This window comes from Notamacropus eugenii, chromosome 1 (assembly GCF_028372415.1).
Source record: "Notamacropus eugenii isolate mMacEug1 chromosome 1, mMacEug1.pri_v2, whole genome shotgun sequence".
Classification (NCBI taxonomy): Eukaryota; Metazoa; Chordata; class Mammalia; order Diprotodontia; family Macropodidae; genus Notamacropus; species Notamacropus eugenii.
Window position 1 is genome coordinate 379,626,964 of NC_092872.1, and position 13,959 is coordinate 379,640,922.

Below are 13,959 nucleotides of genomic sequence, written 5' to 3' on the forward strand. Positions count from 1 at the left end.
TGTTTGGAGGATGGATTAAAATGGAGAAAGAGGCAGATAGATGAGGTAAGGCAATGTAGTGTAACATTGCTTAACCTCCCTAAGCCTCACTTTCTACATCTGCAAAGTGAGGAGACATTTTTATCTTTAGCTCTGTGATCTTAGGACCAAAATACAGGATTTTAGAGATGGAAAGGACCTCAGGGAACATCTAATCCAATTTCCTACTTCTACAACTGAAACAATTTCTATGATAAGGGTTCTTGACCTGGATGGAGAGCAGGAGCTTGTTTTTTGCAAAATATTTTGATAATAGCATTTCATTGTAATTATTTTCCTTTTAATCTAATATATTTTATTTTAAGCATTTGAAAAAATTATTCTGTGGAAGGATCCATAGGCTTCATCAGACTGCCAAAGAAGTCTAGGTCATTAAAAAAGGTGAAAATCCTTTGTTTTATGAAGATAGCACCTAAATCTGTGAGTTTGCACATATAAACATATATATGTATGCATATAATACATACATACATGTGCAGGTATATATTATGTATAGCCTCCCCATTCTAAGATAACTTGTGGCTCCAACATTCTATAATTCTCTGATTTCCCCAACTGCTCATGAGAATGTTGCTACTTATCCTAATCATAATTCTTTCAAAAAATCCTTATTAATATTTTTGTTTTTACATCATCTACTTTTTCTTCCTCTCATATTCCTTTCCCTTCCCACTCCAAGAACCATGTCATATAATGAAGAATATTCACTCATGATTTCTAACCTGAACGACTTGTTCTCACCCAAAAGAACCCACTTGTGGCCTCGGGAAAGTACCTGTAAAATGTAGCCAAAGATCAAAGCCACACTCCCCAGGATGGCAATATTGCCCACAGTGGAGAAGATGGACAGCATCAGGAAGTTGTGGAAAAACACCAGGAGGATCACAAAGGGTAGGAAGGTGAGCATATAGAGGTGCAAATTAAGAGAAGGCAGCATCTCCTTCAACGTCTCATTTTGCTGGCACCTGTTGCTGAGGGAAATGGTTTCTGCCACCTAAAGCAGGGGAGAAGGAAGAATAAGAGAAAAAACGGGCCTCATGGGAAATTGCGCACAAGTGAGGACAAAAAGATTTAGGGTAGATGAGAAAAATGAAAATCCTGGCTTTTAGTCTAGAAAAGATGTTACTAAAACAAAGCATGGAATTTCCTTGAGGGACTATTATGAAAGGCAGGTGGTGGATCTGTGGAAGTTTCCATGCCATCTCTTCTAGAGGTAGGGTAGCCCAAGGGTGCATCTTTGTTATAGCCCTAAAATGGGGACAGGCCTCCCGATGGAGTGAAAGGTATGCTGTAAATGCTCAATTCTGGGTCCTTTCACTCCCTAGAGCTGGGGTAGTATTTGAGCATTCTCTTCGTGTGAATAACTGTCCCCAGAAGGCTTTGAACTTTTATTGTACTACATCCAAGTCAACTGAGCCTTGCCTTAGCCTTAGGTCTTAGAGTCCCATGGCATTAGAAAGGCATATATTTACAGAAAGTCAGCTATGTTGCTTTCATCTGTTCTTTACATCCTAGGCAAGTCAGCTCCCTGATCCTCATCCCAGCACTGCCTGTCCTCACCTTTGCTCCATTGGAAAGAAGATGTGCAAAAGAAAAGATTCCTTTGTATCCCACCACTCTCCGCTTCTCCTTTGTCACAGCTTTACCTGTTTAAAGTTGTCAGCCAGAAACAAAAAATACACACTGCAGAAACCCAGCTGAGTAATGATTAGCAAGGACCTCACGAGTTGCCTGGGGAAGGTGGAACAGATAGAGAGCAATCATTTTTATTTTCATTTTTTGAAGAGGGAATTTAAGAGGCTTTATTAGTTTAGCACCTTCTTATTTGCACAATTTTTTTTATCATGTGTTTATGTTTCCCAACTAAGGTTCCTCTGTTCATCCTCACTCCTTCACAGCCACCACCACTAGAAGCCACTTGCTATAGCCAAGTGAGTAACAGGCTGAAAGACAAAAATAATTAGATCTCAAGTCCAAACTGTGCTGCTAATTTCCAAATGAATTTCTCTCTTTTGGCCTCAGTTTTCTTATCTATAAAATGGGTCTAGAATAATTTCTGCCCTTCTCAAGGCTATGGTGAAAAACGTAGTAATCTAGAAAGTTCTTCACTTGCAGGAGTTCTTAACCTGAAGTTCATGATCATGTCTTTAAATATTTTGATAATTGTACATACAAACTGTAACCAGTTTCCTTTGTAACCATATATATTTTATTTTCTTCATTTAAAAACATTGTCCTAAAAAGTAGTGCGTAGGCTTTGTCAGATTGCCAAAGAAGTTCATGGCATAAAAAAAAAATAAAAATAAAATAAGAAACCCTGTTTGAAGGGCAGCCAGTTGGTGCAGTATAGAGCACAGGCCCTGGAGTCAGGAACTCAAGTCAGATACTTGATGCTAGTTAGGTGACCCTTGGCAAGTCACTTAATCCCTATTGCCTCACAAAACAAAAACAAAACCCCCAAACAAACAAAAAAAACCTGTTTGGCAGAAATATCGGTTATTATTAATCCTATCTCTACCATTAACACATAGTGTGACTTTGGACAAGTCACACTCTGTGCCTCAGTTTCCTTCTTGAAAATTGAGTTTTATATAAGATTGAATGCCATCTTGGGGAGGGAGAAAATCTAACACTTGTGAAAGTGACTGTTGAAAATGAAATCAAATAAATTAATAAAAAAAACCCTAAAAAATAAAAAGAGGAAGAAAATTGGGTTTTGTGTAGATGGTCTATTAAAAACTCCCCTGCTTCTCAGATCTTTTAACTGCCACCAGTGAGCAGCAAGATAAAGCAAGGATGGGAGACAAGACTAGGCCTCTTATTCATTTGCATTTTCAAAAGATTATTGAGATCTCTTGGGGTCAGGAGACACTTGACTTAACCAGAAGGGGTGTATCAGCTATTTCACAGTGCTGCCCAAATGGAGCTCTCAGCTCCTCCTAAAGTCCTGGCCTCGTAAAAGCTGACTCCATCAGATCAAAGGCTCCCTTGGACACTCTTGCTCAGGTCTGGATTGAGCTGACATAGCATTTTATCTGGACTCTCTATAATTCTCTCCAGGTTTCTTCTCCCTACTCTTCCCTGCCTGACAGCCAAAGAGAGCATTTCTAGGGATGGGCTTGAGGGAGAGAATCAGTATTAAGTAGGTGCCTACTATGTGTCAGACACAGTGATAAGCATTTTACAAGTATTATTCTCTTTGATAATAGGGGCCCTTTGTTCTTGAGGACCATATGGACCAGGTCCTGGAGTCACTTCCAAACTCAAGGCTCAAGGGAGACATCATGTTCACAAGTTCCATGGAAGTTATCTGAAGTCCTACAGTGCAGGAAGAGGGCTTTGAAGAACATCTAAGATTAAAAGCTCTGTTCTGATTAGGAAGCATTAAGTCCAGGGAGCAACCCAAAAATCAAAACTTAAACAAATGCAGGAAGGGGGTGTGGGAGATCTTAGAGATTCTTCCAGTGTTAGGATACTCTGAAAAGAGGAAGAAAACAGTTATTCTTAAAATTATATAAATTTTTGTTTTAATGTCTATTCTTCTGCAGATTATAATTTAATATACTTAATACAATATATACTTACATAATACTTATGTGTTATAAGAAATATGTACTTATATTAATTAATATACTCCAGAAATAATAGTAAAACTCACATTTATTAATTTGGGGGTCTGAATTTGTGATTTTCACTGTGTGGGAACTGCTGATGTTGAATGATCTATCAATCAATTAATCTCTAATTTATGGATTATAGGATCACAGATTTAGAACTAGAAGGATCCTTGGAGATCTCTCATTTTGCACATGAGAGAACTGAAGCCCAGAGAAGTGGATTTGTCCAAGGTCACATAGGTAGTAAATGACATAAGCGGGATCCAATCCCATGTCCTCTGATTCCAAATCTAGCACTTGTCATTGTGTGTACTACTCAAGCTATCATAACAATGCTTTCAGTGAGCCTACAGAAGGTGGATCTATCTGCTAGGACTTTTAGTTCTTTAAAAAAAATCATGCTATACACTTGTGCATAGTCCACAGAACATTAAATGCCAAATAATAATAGTAGGATAATTTGTCCTAGGATAATTTCTATCTGAATTCTATCAAAATGACTCATCATCATCAATCATGATAATAATAAAATCTTTCCACTTTCAGGTTTATAAAAGGATACTTCCCTCAGTAATGGTTAATGCAAGTGCTAAATAAGTATCCTTGCCATTTTGTAGATGAGGAAACTGATGCTGGGAAATGGTTAATGCAAGTGTTAAATAAGTATTCTTGCCATTTTGTAGATGAGGAAACTGATGCTGGGAAATGGTTAATACAAGTGTTAAATAAGTATTCTTGCCATTTTGTAGATGAGGAAACTGACGCTAGTGTTAGAGAATTGCTTTGCGTACTAAGAGGTTCGTGCAATTTATCCACAGTTATAGGTATGTGTCATAGGATGAACCTAAGTCTCCTGGACTCAGATTCCAATTCTTTGTCCAAAGTCCCTGGCTGCCTGCCTCTTACTTTGCATTTATGTAGTGTTTTAAAGTTTACAAATGAAATGGAATTTGAAGGAAACATTTCACTAATGCTACCATTACTGTGTTTTTCCACGGTGCCCACCCTGGTGCAGTGGTCAGCTTTGGCACATACTCTCACAGTGTGCTCAGTGTCACGGGCTGTCATGGGCTGCTAATGAGATGAAGCAACTGGAAGGAGAGCACAGAGAGAGATGCAGAAGACCTCCTCTGCCTACATGGAGTGCTTGTCCAAGGGGAACCCAGCCAGTCCAGTACACAGCACCCCTTAGGGAATCTGCAGGTGCCATGGGACCATCATGGCTTTGATGCCTTCTCTTTAAATGGGCCAGTGCTATAGTTTGTTGACTTCTGTCAACTTCTGAGAGACTAAGCCAGGAAAACTAAAGGAAAAGATATGCTCCTGCTCTGGGGGGAAATCCATTTGACAGAGTAGAAAGAACACTGTAGTTAGTGTTAGGAGACCTGGGTTCACATTCTGGATAGGGTCAAAAGCTTTGAGTTTGGAGTCCGAAGAACGGGGTTTATATTGTAGCAGAGCTGGGGAAAGTGCTTGAGCCAGAGATTAGGTGCCTGGATTCAAAGCTAAGTTTTAACACATACTAGCTGTGTGACTTTGGACAGGCTGGTACAGCTCTCTGAACCTCAATTTCCTCACCTATAAAATGGCAAGAATACTTACTTAATACTTGTATTAACTGTCTCCCAAGGTTACTGGGAAGAACATCCTTTGTAAACCTAAAAGGGCAAAATTTTTATTATTATCATTATTGATGATGACCATGATTTCTTTTGATGGAATTCAAATAGAAATTATCCTAGGACAAATTGTTATCCTACTATTATCATTTTACATTGTATGTTCTGTGGACTGTGCACAAGTATACGGATGATTTTTTTTAAACTAAAAGTCCTAGCAGGGAAGCTCATCTTCTGTAGGCTCACTGAAAGCATTGTCAGGATAATCTGAGTAGTAGACAGGATGACAAGGATGATGTGTACCCCAGTCTATTCCCAGATGGTTTTGATTTCTTCCAATAAGTTTTTATATTTTGAAAGATTTTTTGGAGTTAGGAGTATTCACTGTAGACAATAATCTTATATTTTTATTGATCAGTGGTATGGCAATTATGGGCAAAGAATTCATTTATCATAGTACTCCATATCTACTACAGCTTATTACTTAAATTCTCCAGTATATTTTGGGGTAAGTAGTTATAATACGAAGATTTGTTCTCTGTTAGTCTATGAAAGATAACAAGTTTCTGTTGTATGATTCTGGTTCACTTAATTATGTCTTCTAGAACATTGAGCAGGTGCTACACTTTGCAGCCTGCAGTGATCTGTCGCATAGTTTCTTCTGTGCATAATATACTGAGGTATAATATATCTCCCGTAATAAGTCCAGGTTCCTTAAAGATAATTTTTTCTATAATTTCTGGTGGCCAAGATCTCTTGCTAAATCACTACCTCCTCCTCCTCCTCTTCCTCTTCCTCCTACTCTTCTGCAAGCAAATCTGTATGACTCAGTCATGTTACTTGTTGTTAGTTGATTCCATGTGGAGACCACCCATGAAGGGTGAGCAATTTTCCTTCTGGATCTCAACTATTTCATAGGCTCCCTCTGGGGTAAATGTCTTTCAGTTAAATTCAACAAATCTAATAGTATGTGGGGTTGGTCCAGATGTGGTTTAGTGGATAGAGCACTGGACCTGGAGTTAGGAAGGTTCATCTTCCTGTTTTTAAATATGGCCTCAGATACTTACTAGCCATGTGACCTTAGGGAAGTCACTTTATCTTGTATGCCTCAGTTTCCTCCTCTTTGAAATGGCAAACCACTCCAGATCTTTGCCAAGAAAATCCCAAATGGGGTAATGAAGAGTTGGACATGACTGAAATGACTAAACCACAACAAAAATAGTGTTTTTTACTGTTTTCTTAAACTGTTTTTACTGTTGTTCTGTAAAGCTACATCTGTTCATTCCCTAAGTGTCCCTTTAAATTTTTCACATATTTATCCTGAGCTCTGAGAACATCTATCAGTTTCTCTATCTCCTTTTCCACAAAGAAATGTTCATCTTTCTCTGGTTGCCAGTCTCAGAAAATTAAAAGGCTTCACAGGACAAAGAATCCAGATCGTTATTTCAGTTTTTAGACAGTAGACACCAATTACATTCATGCTTTTCTTTTTCCTAAGATCACAAAGATAAACTGTCTTTCAGTGCGGCCTTAATGTATATTTCCCACTTACAGGTGAGGAGGCAGGCTATTACCTTGCCCACAGGGAATGAGTCCGAAGCCAGAGGAAGGGACTGGCTTCCAGCCCATACATCACAGTATCTTCATAATCCACAAAGGGTTTCTGCATTCTGGAGGGAGACATAAATAGACATTAGCTGTCAGCTAGTCTAGCCAGAGCCTGTAAGTCAGGGGTGAAAAAGCACAGATTCATAGAAGCCTAGAACCCTGGACTTTTAGGACCATGGAGCCTAGGAAGGCATTCAAGAGTTCGTCCAGCCCAACTCTGACTCAAGCAAGAATCCTTTCTACAGTATCCCTGGCAAAACAACATCTCATCTCAACTAGAAATTTTCCAAAGATGAGGAATAACTTGGCAAAATGCATAGAGTGCTGGAAATCCTGGGTTTGTACTCTGCCTTGGATACTTATCAGGTGTATGTCTCTGGCATGTTCCTTAACTCTTCTACATGATGACCCTTCAGGTAAGTGAAGACATTTGTCATGACTCCCTTCCATTCTATTTCTATCTTTTCATTTTCTTTAAGAGATTCCCACAGAGATTTCACAGTTTCCAGTCCTCTCTCCACTCTGATTACCTTTCTCTGGACAGCAGGGATGTTCAGAATTGAGCCTGGTACCTGAGATATGATCTTAAGAGGAGGGCAGAGCACAACTCAACTACCATCTCTCACATCTCTGAGCATGAGACTTTGATTCAGGGGGTTTAAAAAAATTGTGTGTTTTTTGTCCTTCATTTTCCAAGAGGACCATGACATCAGGGAGATGATGACTTGTCTTGCAATTGAACTGGATTTGAGTGAGGGAGGGGTGTGCAAAATCACCAGCCTCACTTTCTCCTCCAGAGACATCTGGGTCCAGTGGCCAGATATAGATCAAGATGACTGGAAATGGTTCCAGATGCAGTGGGAGAACTTGGTCTTTTTAAACTGAGGTGTTTTCAAGTTCTCACTTGGAGTGAGGCAATGCCCATCCAGTGAACAACCTCTATAAAAAGTGAGTTGGGATGGCCCCTTTAATTAAAAAAAATCAAATTGGAAGGGGAAGACCCTCAGGGTTGCCTTCTCATGGGGTATCATGTCCTTACCTGAGGGTGTTCTGCCCAAAGGAAGGCAAATTTTGATGGCCAAAAGCTGCATAGTTAACTTGGGGTTTACTGGCTAAATTTCTTACTCAAAGACCATTCCTTAAACCCAATTCACTCTAGATCTCATTGATTGGATAACAATAGGTCCCTGACCAAGCAAGGATGTATTGACTTGCTTGGCAATCCCATAATGCTTTTTATTCATATTAAATCTGTGGTTACTAAGATCCTAAAGACTTTTTTCCAAAGGAATTATTATCTGATCACATCTCTTATATTATGCAGTTGTAGAGCTGATTTTGTTCATGTGCTACACCTTACTTTCATCTTTGTTAAATTTCACTTTATTAGATTTAACCCGTTGTTTTGGTCTGTTGAGATCTCTTTGAATTTTGATTCTATCATGGTGGCTCAATGGATAGAGTGCTGGACTTTGGGTTCTGACCTACCCTTAGGAAGATGAGTTCAAATCTAACCTCAAACACCTATGAGCCGTGTGACCCTGAGAAAGTCACTGAAACCTCTGTCTGCCTCAGTTTCCCCATCTGTAAAATGGGGATAATAACAGCATCTATCTCCCAGGGTTGTTGCAAGAAACAAATGAAATATGTAAAGAGCTTTGAAAATCTTAAAGTGTGATATAAATGTTCATATTTATTATTAATGTTGCTGTTATAGCTCTTCTAGTCTGATGTCACCCACAAATCTGTTAAGGATGACATTTATGCCTTTGTCAAAGTCACTCCTAAAATCATGGAACAGAACAGAGCTGAGGACAGAATGGGGCCCTCTGAAAGAGTGAAGACAAGGAAGGAAAGAGCGAAGACAAGGAAGGAAAGAACAGAGACAAGAATATAGATAATGTGTTCTCCTTGGGGGACAAACAGTGGAAGGCATCTGTAGGGAGAATGGAAGGACAGAATTGAAGAGACAAAAGTCAGCCTTGGCCTGTTCCCTCTCTTTTAGTGATGCCATCAAGTGTCCTATTTTTTTAGAGTAATTGTTTTCCCATTCTTCTGGGCTAAATATTTGACTTACTGAATAAAGGGACTAGGTGAAATGAATGAAAAGAGAAATGCAAATCCCCCTACAGAATTCTTAACCAAATACAGGATAAAATAGATCACTTCAATAACAAGAAACTGAAAGACTTTTTCAGGAACAAAATTACCAAACATAGAGAAGAAGGGAAGCTGTTGATTGCAGAAAAAAGTTTACATAAAATTAGAGGTCTGATATCTAAGATATGTGGGGAAGTAATATACATGTATAGAACCAAGAGCCATCCTACAATACATGAGTGATCAAAGGTTATGAATAAATAGTTCTCAAAGGAAGTATAAGCTATTAAGATTATGAAAGATATGAAAGATTGCTGCAAATCACTAATAAGAGAAATACAAATCAAAACAGCTCTGGAGTTTTGCCCCACATTCAGCAAATTAGCAAAGATGACAAAAATTGGGAATAGTCAGTGTTGGAGGGGCAGTGGAAAGCAAGGCACGCTCATGCACTGTTGGTAAAGACGGGAATTGGTACAGCAATTCTCGAAAGACATTTGGAATTCGCTTGAAAACTAGTAAAATGTCCATACCCTCTGACTCAGACCCTTTAGTAAACATATACCTCAGGGAAGTTGAATGCAGAAAGGTCCTATATATACATCAAAACATTCATAGTAGCACTTTTTTATATGGTTTTAAAGAACCAAAACCAAAACAGATTCTTTTAGATTGAGGAATATAAACATGAAGGAAATGGAATATTAGTACACTGAAAGAAATAATGAATATATAGGATTTAATGAAACATGGGTAACCTTTGAGGGAACAGCTTCAGGGAAGTAGTGGGGCTGGATGCCAGATTACAAAGGTCTGAGAAGTGAGTGGGTAGTAGGAAGCAGAGCCAGAAAGTGTGGATAACTCTTCCTACAGTTTGATAGTAGAAGGGAGTAGATATACAGGATGATAGATTGAGGGGTTGGCAGGTTCAAGTAAAAACTTTTTTCTTTTATTATTTTTTTTCTTTTTAAGAATGAGGCAGTCTGGTACAGTGAGAAGAATACTGATTCTGGCATCAGAGATTTGAGTTCTCCTCTGTGCTTACCACTTCTGCGAACCTGGGCAAATCTTTTGATCTCCCCGGACCTCACTTTCCTCTTTTATAAAGGGAAGGGTTTGGACTAGATGATCTCTAAGATTCCTTACAGTTGCAGACTTATGATCTAGGACTATATGAGCCTGGGTACATCTGTAGCCAATAGCAAAAGAGTTGGTACATAGAAATTAACTGAAGATTAGAAAGGTTGAGATAATAACTGATGGGACAAATGCCAAGAGGAAATGAAATCAAGATCAAGGGTATAAATAGAAGGACTAGTCTCAACAAGTTGAAAAGAACTTGCTCTTCCTTGGGGAAAAAGGAGAGATCAATTAAAGATGTAGAAGACTTTGAGGTGTGAAGTAGGGGAGAGAAGCAGTAGGAGACATGGCTTTTATTTTCTGAGTAAAATGAGGTCTTCTCTGGTGAAAGAGTTTTATGAGTGATATTGGAGACATCAAGAGAGAGGAGAGGGTTTGAACAACCACCGAAGAGGTCACGATGGAAACTGAACCGTGAAAGAATAGATGTGCATCAGTAAAAGCCCAGTGGAGACTACATGAGATGGTAATGAATGAAATCAGCATGATTTCATGACTTCTTTCAGTAGCACTCAAAACTTAAGAATAGAAGTAGAAAGGGAAGGTGGTAGGGATGACATAGGGTTGAAGACTAGCAGAGTATGTGTGGTGGTAGGACAAGGGGAAAACACATTCAAAGGTGGAATGCAATTCACAGAAACAGTAGTTAACTATTGGGTTGACTTTTAAAAGAAAAAAATATGCAAGAAAAAGATGGATGGGACCTCATGCATTTGTAAGATGAACCAACCCACTGGTCCTACTTGGGTAGTTGATCCTCAGGTTAGAATCCCTGGGGTAGAAAACTTAAGGGTTGTGGATGTCTTTGTCATGTCTTATGGTCTGTGGCCACCTGAATATGCAAACCATAGGGATAACAAGCCACTGATATAACTAACTCTGTGACATGGACATCCCTGTCTATAAACCCAAGACCATCAGCAGGATGGTTTTTCTTTTTTTGCATTTGCAGCATTGTGTTCATCTCTGAGCCCTAGAACTTAAGGAGGAGTCCAAGGGAAATCAATCAGGATGTTGAAGGACCTTCAGTCCATGTCATATGATAATTGGTTGATGGACTGGGGATGGTTAGATTGGAGAAAAGAACAGTGAGGGGGGATATGACATAGTTCTAAAAGTATTAAAAGGATCATCATGTGGAAGAGGTATTAAGTAAGTTTGTTCTGTTTGACCCCAGAGGGCAGAACCAGAAACAATAGATTACTAATATGAAAATCTAAACTTGAGATAAGGAAAAACTTCCACTATCCAAGAGAGTAGTGGGTTGCCACAGGAGGTCACGGGTTCCCTTGAATTAGAGGTCTTTAAACCAAGGTTGGATGACCACTTTTTTAAAAAATTAGGTATTAGATAGTGGGGATGGGTTGGACTAGTTGGCCAACAACATCCCTTCCTGCTCTCAAATTCTCATTCTCTGAGTTTGGAAAGAAAAATCTATAGAATGGCAGGGGACTCCTTAATCATAGAGCAGAGGCTCCAGAGGGTATAATAGAAAGAAAGGACAGAGGAGGAAAGGGACCAGGCAGGAATAGAGCTGGCATGAGCTAGACTGGGATTTGTATTGACCATGGTAAAAGGAGAAAGTCATTTTTGTTTTGGTAGACTCTGAAACACAGAGATTAAGAAAGGAGAAGGAAGCAGTTTGTCAGGCTTAGGAGAGAAGAAATATTTACAACTTCAGGTCCCCACCTTCCTGGATCCTGTGATGAAAGAGGGTAGAGTCAGTATGGGACAGATGTAACAGAAACAGAAGCATATTGTCTCTCCAAACTGGAAACCTAGAGATGTGAGTGACCAGAAGTTTGAGTAGGGCGTCTGGGTCAGTAAGACTGATGGACTTGAACTCAGGGTCTTTACGGCCATGTAGGAAGAGAGGGAGGGAAAAAGGGAGAGCATTCACAGGAGCCTCTATAGATGGTAATGGGCTTTTTAACGTAGGTTGCATATAGGGGAATACGTAAGGGTTTACTAGCCAAACCAGACAGTTCTCTGTCCTTTGAACATTTTCTGTCTTTGTTACTTTGCTCATGCTGTTCCTTATGTTGAGAATGTCCTTCCCTCCCTTTCTTTGCCCATTGAATTCCCACCTATCCTTTAAAAAAAGTTCTATTCAAATACTGCCTCTTACATGAAGCCTTCCTTGATCTCCCCTTCTTCCTTGGATCTCACAAAACACTTTGTTTTATCTCCCAAATTTACTATCATGTAATAAGGTTTATCATAGTTATCTCCTATTGTAAGTTCCAAAGGAGCGAGGATATTGACCTCTAAATTTTGTACCTCCTCTAGCATATAACACAGTGACTTACATGCAACCAACCAATCCATAATCACTCTTCTGGGTGCCAGAGAAACAAAAACAGAGAAGGAAACAGCCCCTGCCTTTAAAGAGCTTATATCCTATGTTGCAGATCATTTGTGTGTGTGTGTGTGTGTATTATGTTTTGATTTGTTATATGATTTCTTCCATTTATTTTAGTTCATCTACACAGTATGACAGTAGTGAAAAAACTATTCAATAGGAAAGTATGTGTAGATCCTATATAGAATTGTATGCTGTCTTGGGGAGGGAGGAGTGTGGTGGGGGATAGGTAAGGGGGAAAAATTTAAGTTTTATGGTAATGATTGCAGAACATTAAAAAAAATTAAAAAGAGCTTATATTCTGTCAGGGGGTATATAAATAAGTAAATACAAAATCAATAAAGGCAAAATTATTTGGAGGGGAGGATACGAGAGGTTAAGGGGAGGGGAAGATCAGGAAAGACTTCCTATAGAAAGTCTTTTTGTTTTGAACGAAGCAAGGAATTTTGAGAGGAAGAGGTGAGTTGGGAACTACACAAATGTTTCTTAAATTAATGAATGAAGGTATTAGGGCACGAAAAATTCCAGAGATTGTCTAGTTTTGAAGTGAGGGCTTCTATAGCTTATAAGAGCAATAGCTTGGATAGAGCAAAAATTGGAATTCTATATACTATACATGAATACCAAGGTCATAAGAAGCAGTGTCTTCCAAGTGGAAAGCACTGAATATAAAGTCAGAAAACTTGGACTGGATTCCCAGATCTACCATTTACGAGCCTGGTAAACTAGGAAAAAATCACTCCACTTTTCCCAAGCCTCTATTTCTTCATCTTTAAAATGGGGCTTATAATACTTGCATTGCCTGCTTTACAAGGTTATTGTGAAGAGTGTACTTTGAGAACTGTAAAATGCTGTAGAGCTGTCAGTTGATGCTAATGTTACGATTATTTTGAGCTATCCTTCCTACTTTATCCCTTAAAAAACAGATCAAGCAGTTCGCAGGAAGGACGCCAACTGTCCAACAGAAAGAACACCAAGTCAGTGTGAGTGCCCTGGAAAGTAGCGAAATGCAAGGAAAGGTGTCAGCAGCAGCAGCATTATTCATGATAATAAAAATAGTTCTAATTGGTATCAAGGAATGGTTGCAGTGTCTAATGGTAATGTAGCAACATAGCAAATTATATAATGAAAAAGCTACGTGAGGATAAAATAAGTCTATTCTAGTCAAGAGTATGCCCGGGTCCCTGATACAAACCAGTTTTGAAAACTATAAGAGAATAATGAGTAAATGCCAAGCATGATCAGAAACTGACAGATAAATTAGAGATGGACAGAAAGATGGTTAAATAGATAGAATTGTTTAATCTACTTTTCATGAAAATATTCCTGAGGATGTTGCATCCATTGGTAAATAATTTTTTTTTGGTTGGACTCTTACCACCTTTACCTATAGTAATGCTACTAAAAGATCCTGTTTTCTGACTAATGAGCCTCAGGAAGAACAAGTGAATCACCCTGGTCACAGAGCTAGTAA

At 38.9% G+C, this 13,959-nt stretch overlaps 1 protein-coding gene across 2 annotated transcripts in view; it reads right to left on the bottom strand.

Annotated features, from left to right (window-relative positions):
- The window catches only part of LOC140518524 (proton-coupled amino acid transporter 1-like), a 61,408-nt gene that overhangs the window by 20,880 nt on the left and 26,569 nt on the right, over positions 1 to 13,959 (bottom strand). For both annotated transcript variants that reach the window (XM_072630754.1, XM_072630756.1), the window contains 3 exons: positions 6,850 to 6,945; positions 1,686 to 1,770; positions 815 to 1,033 (listed from right to left, as the gene is read on the bottom strand). In XM_072630754.1, the coding sequence (XP_072486855.1) occupies positions 815 to 1,033; positions 1,686 to 1,770; positions 6,850 to 6,945 (400 nt within the window). The remainder of the gene's footprint in view (positions 1 to 814; positions 1,034 to 1,685; positions 1,771 to 6,849; positions 6,946 to 13,959) is intronic.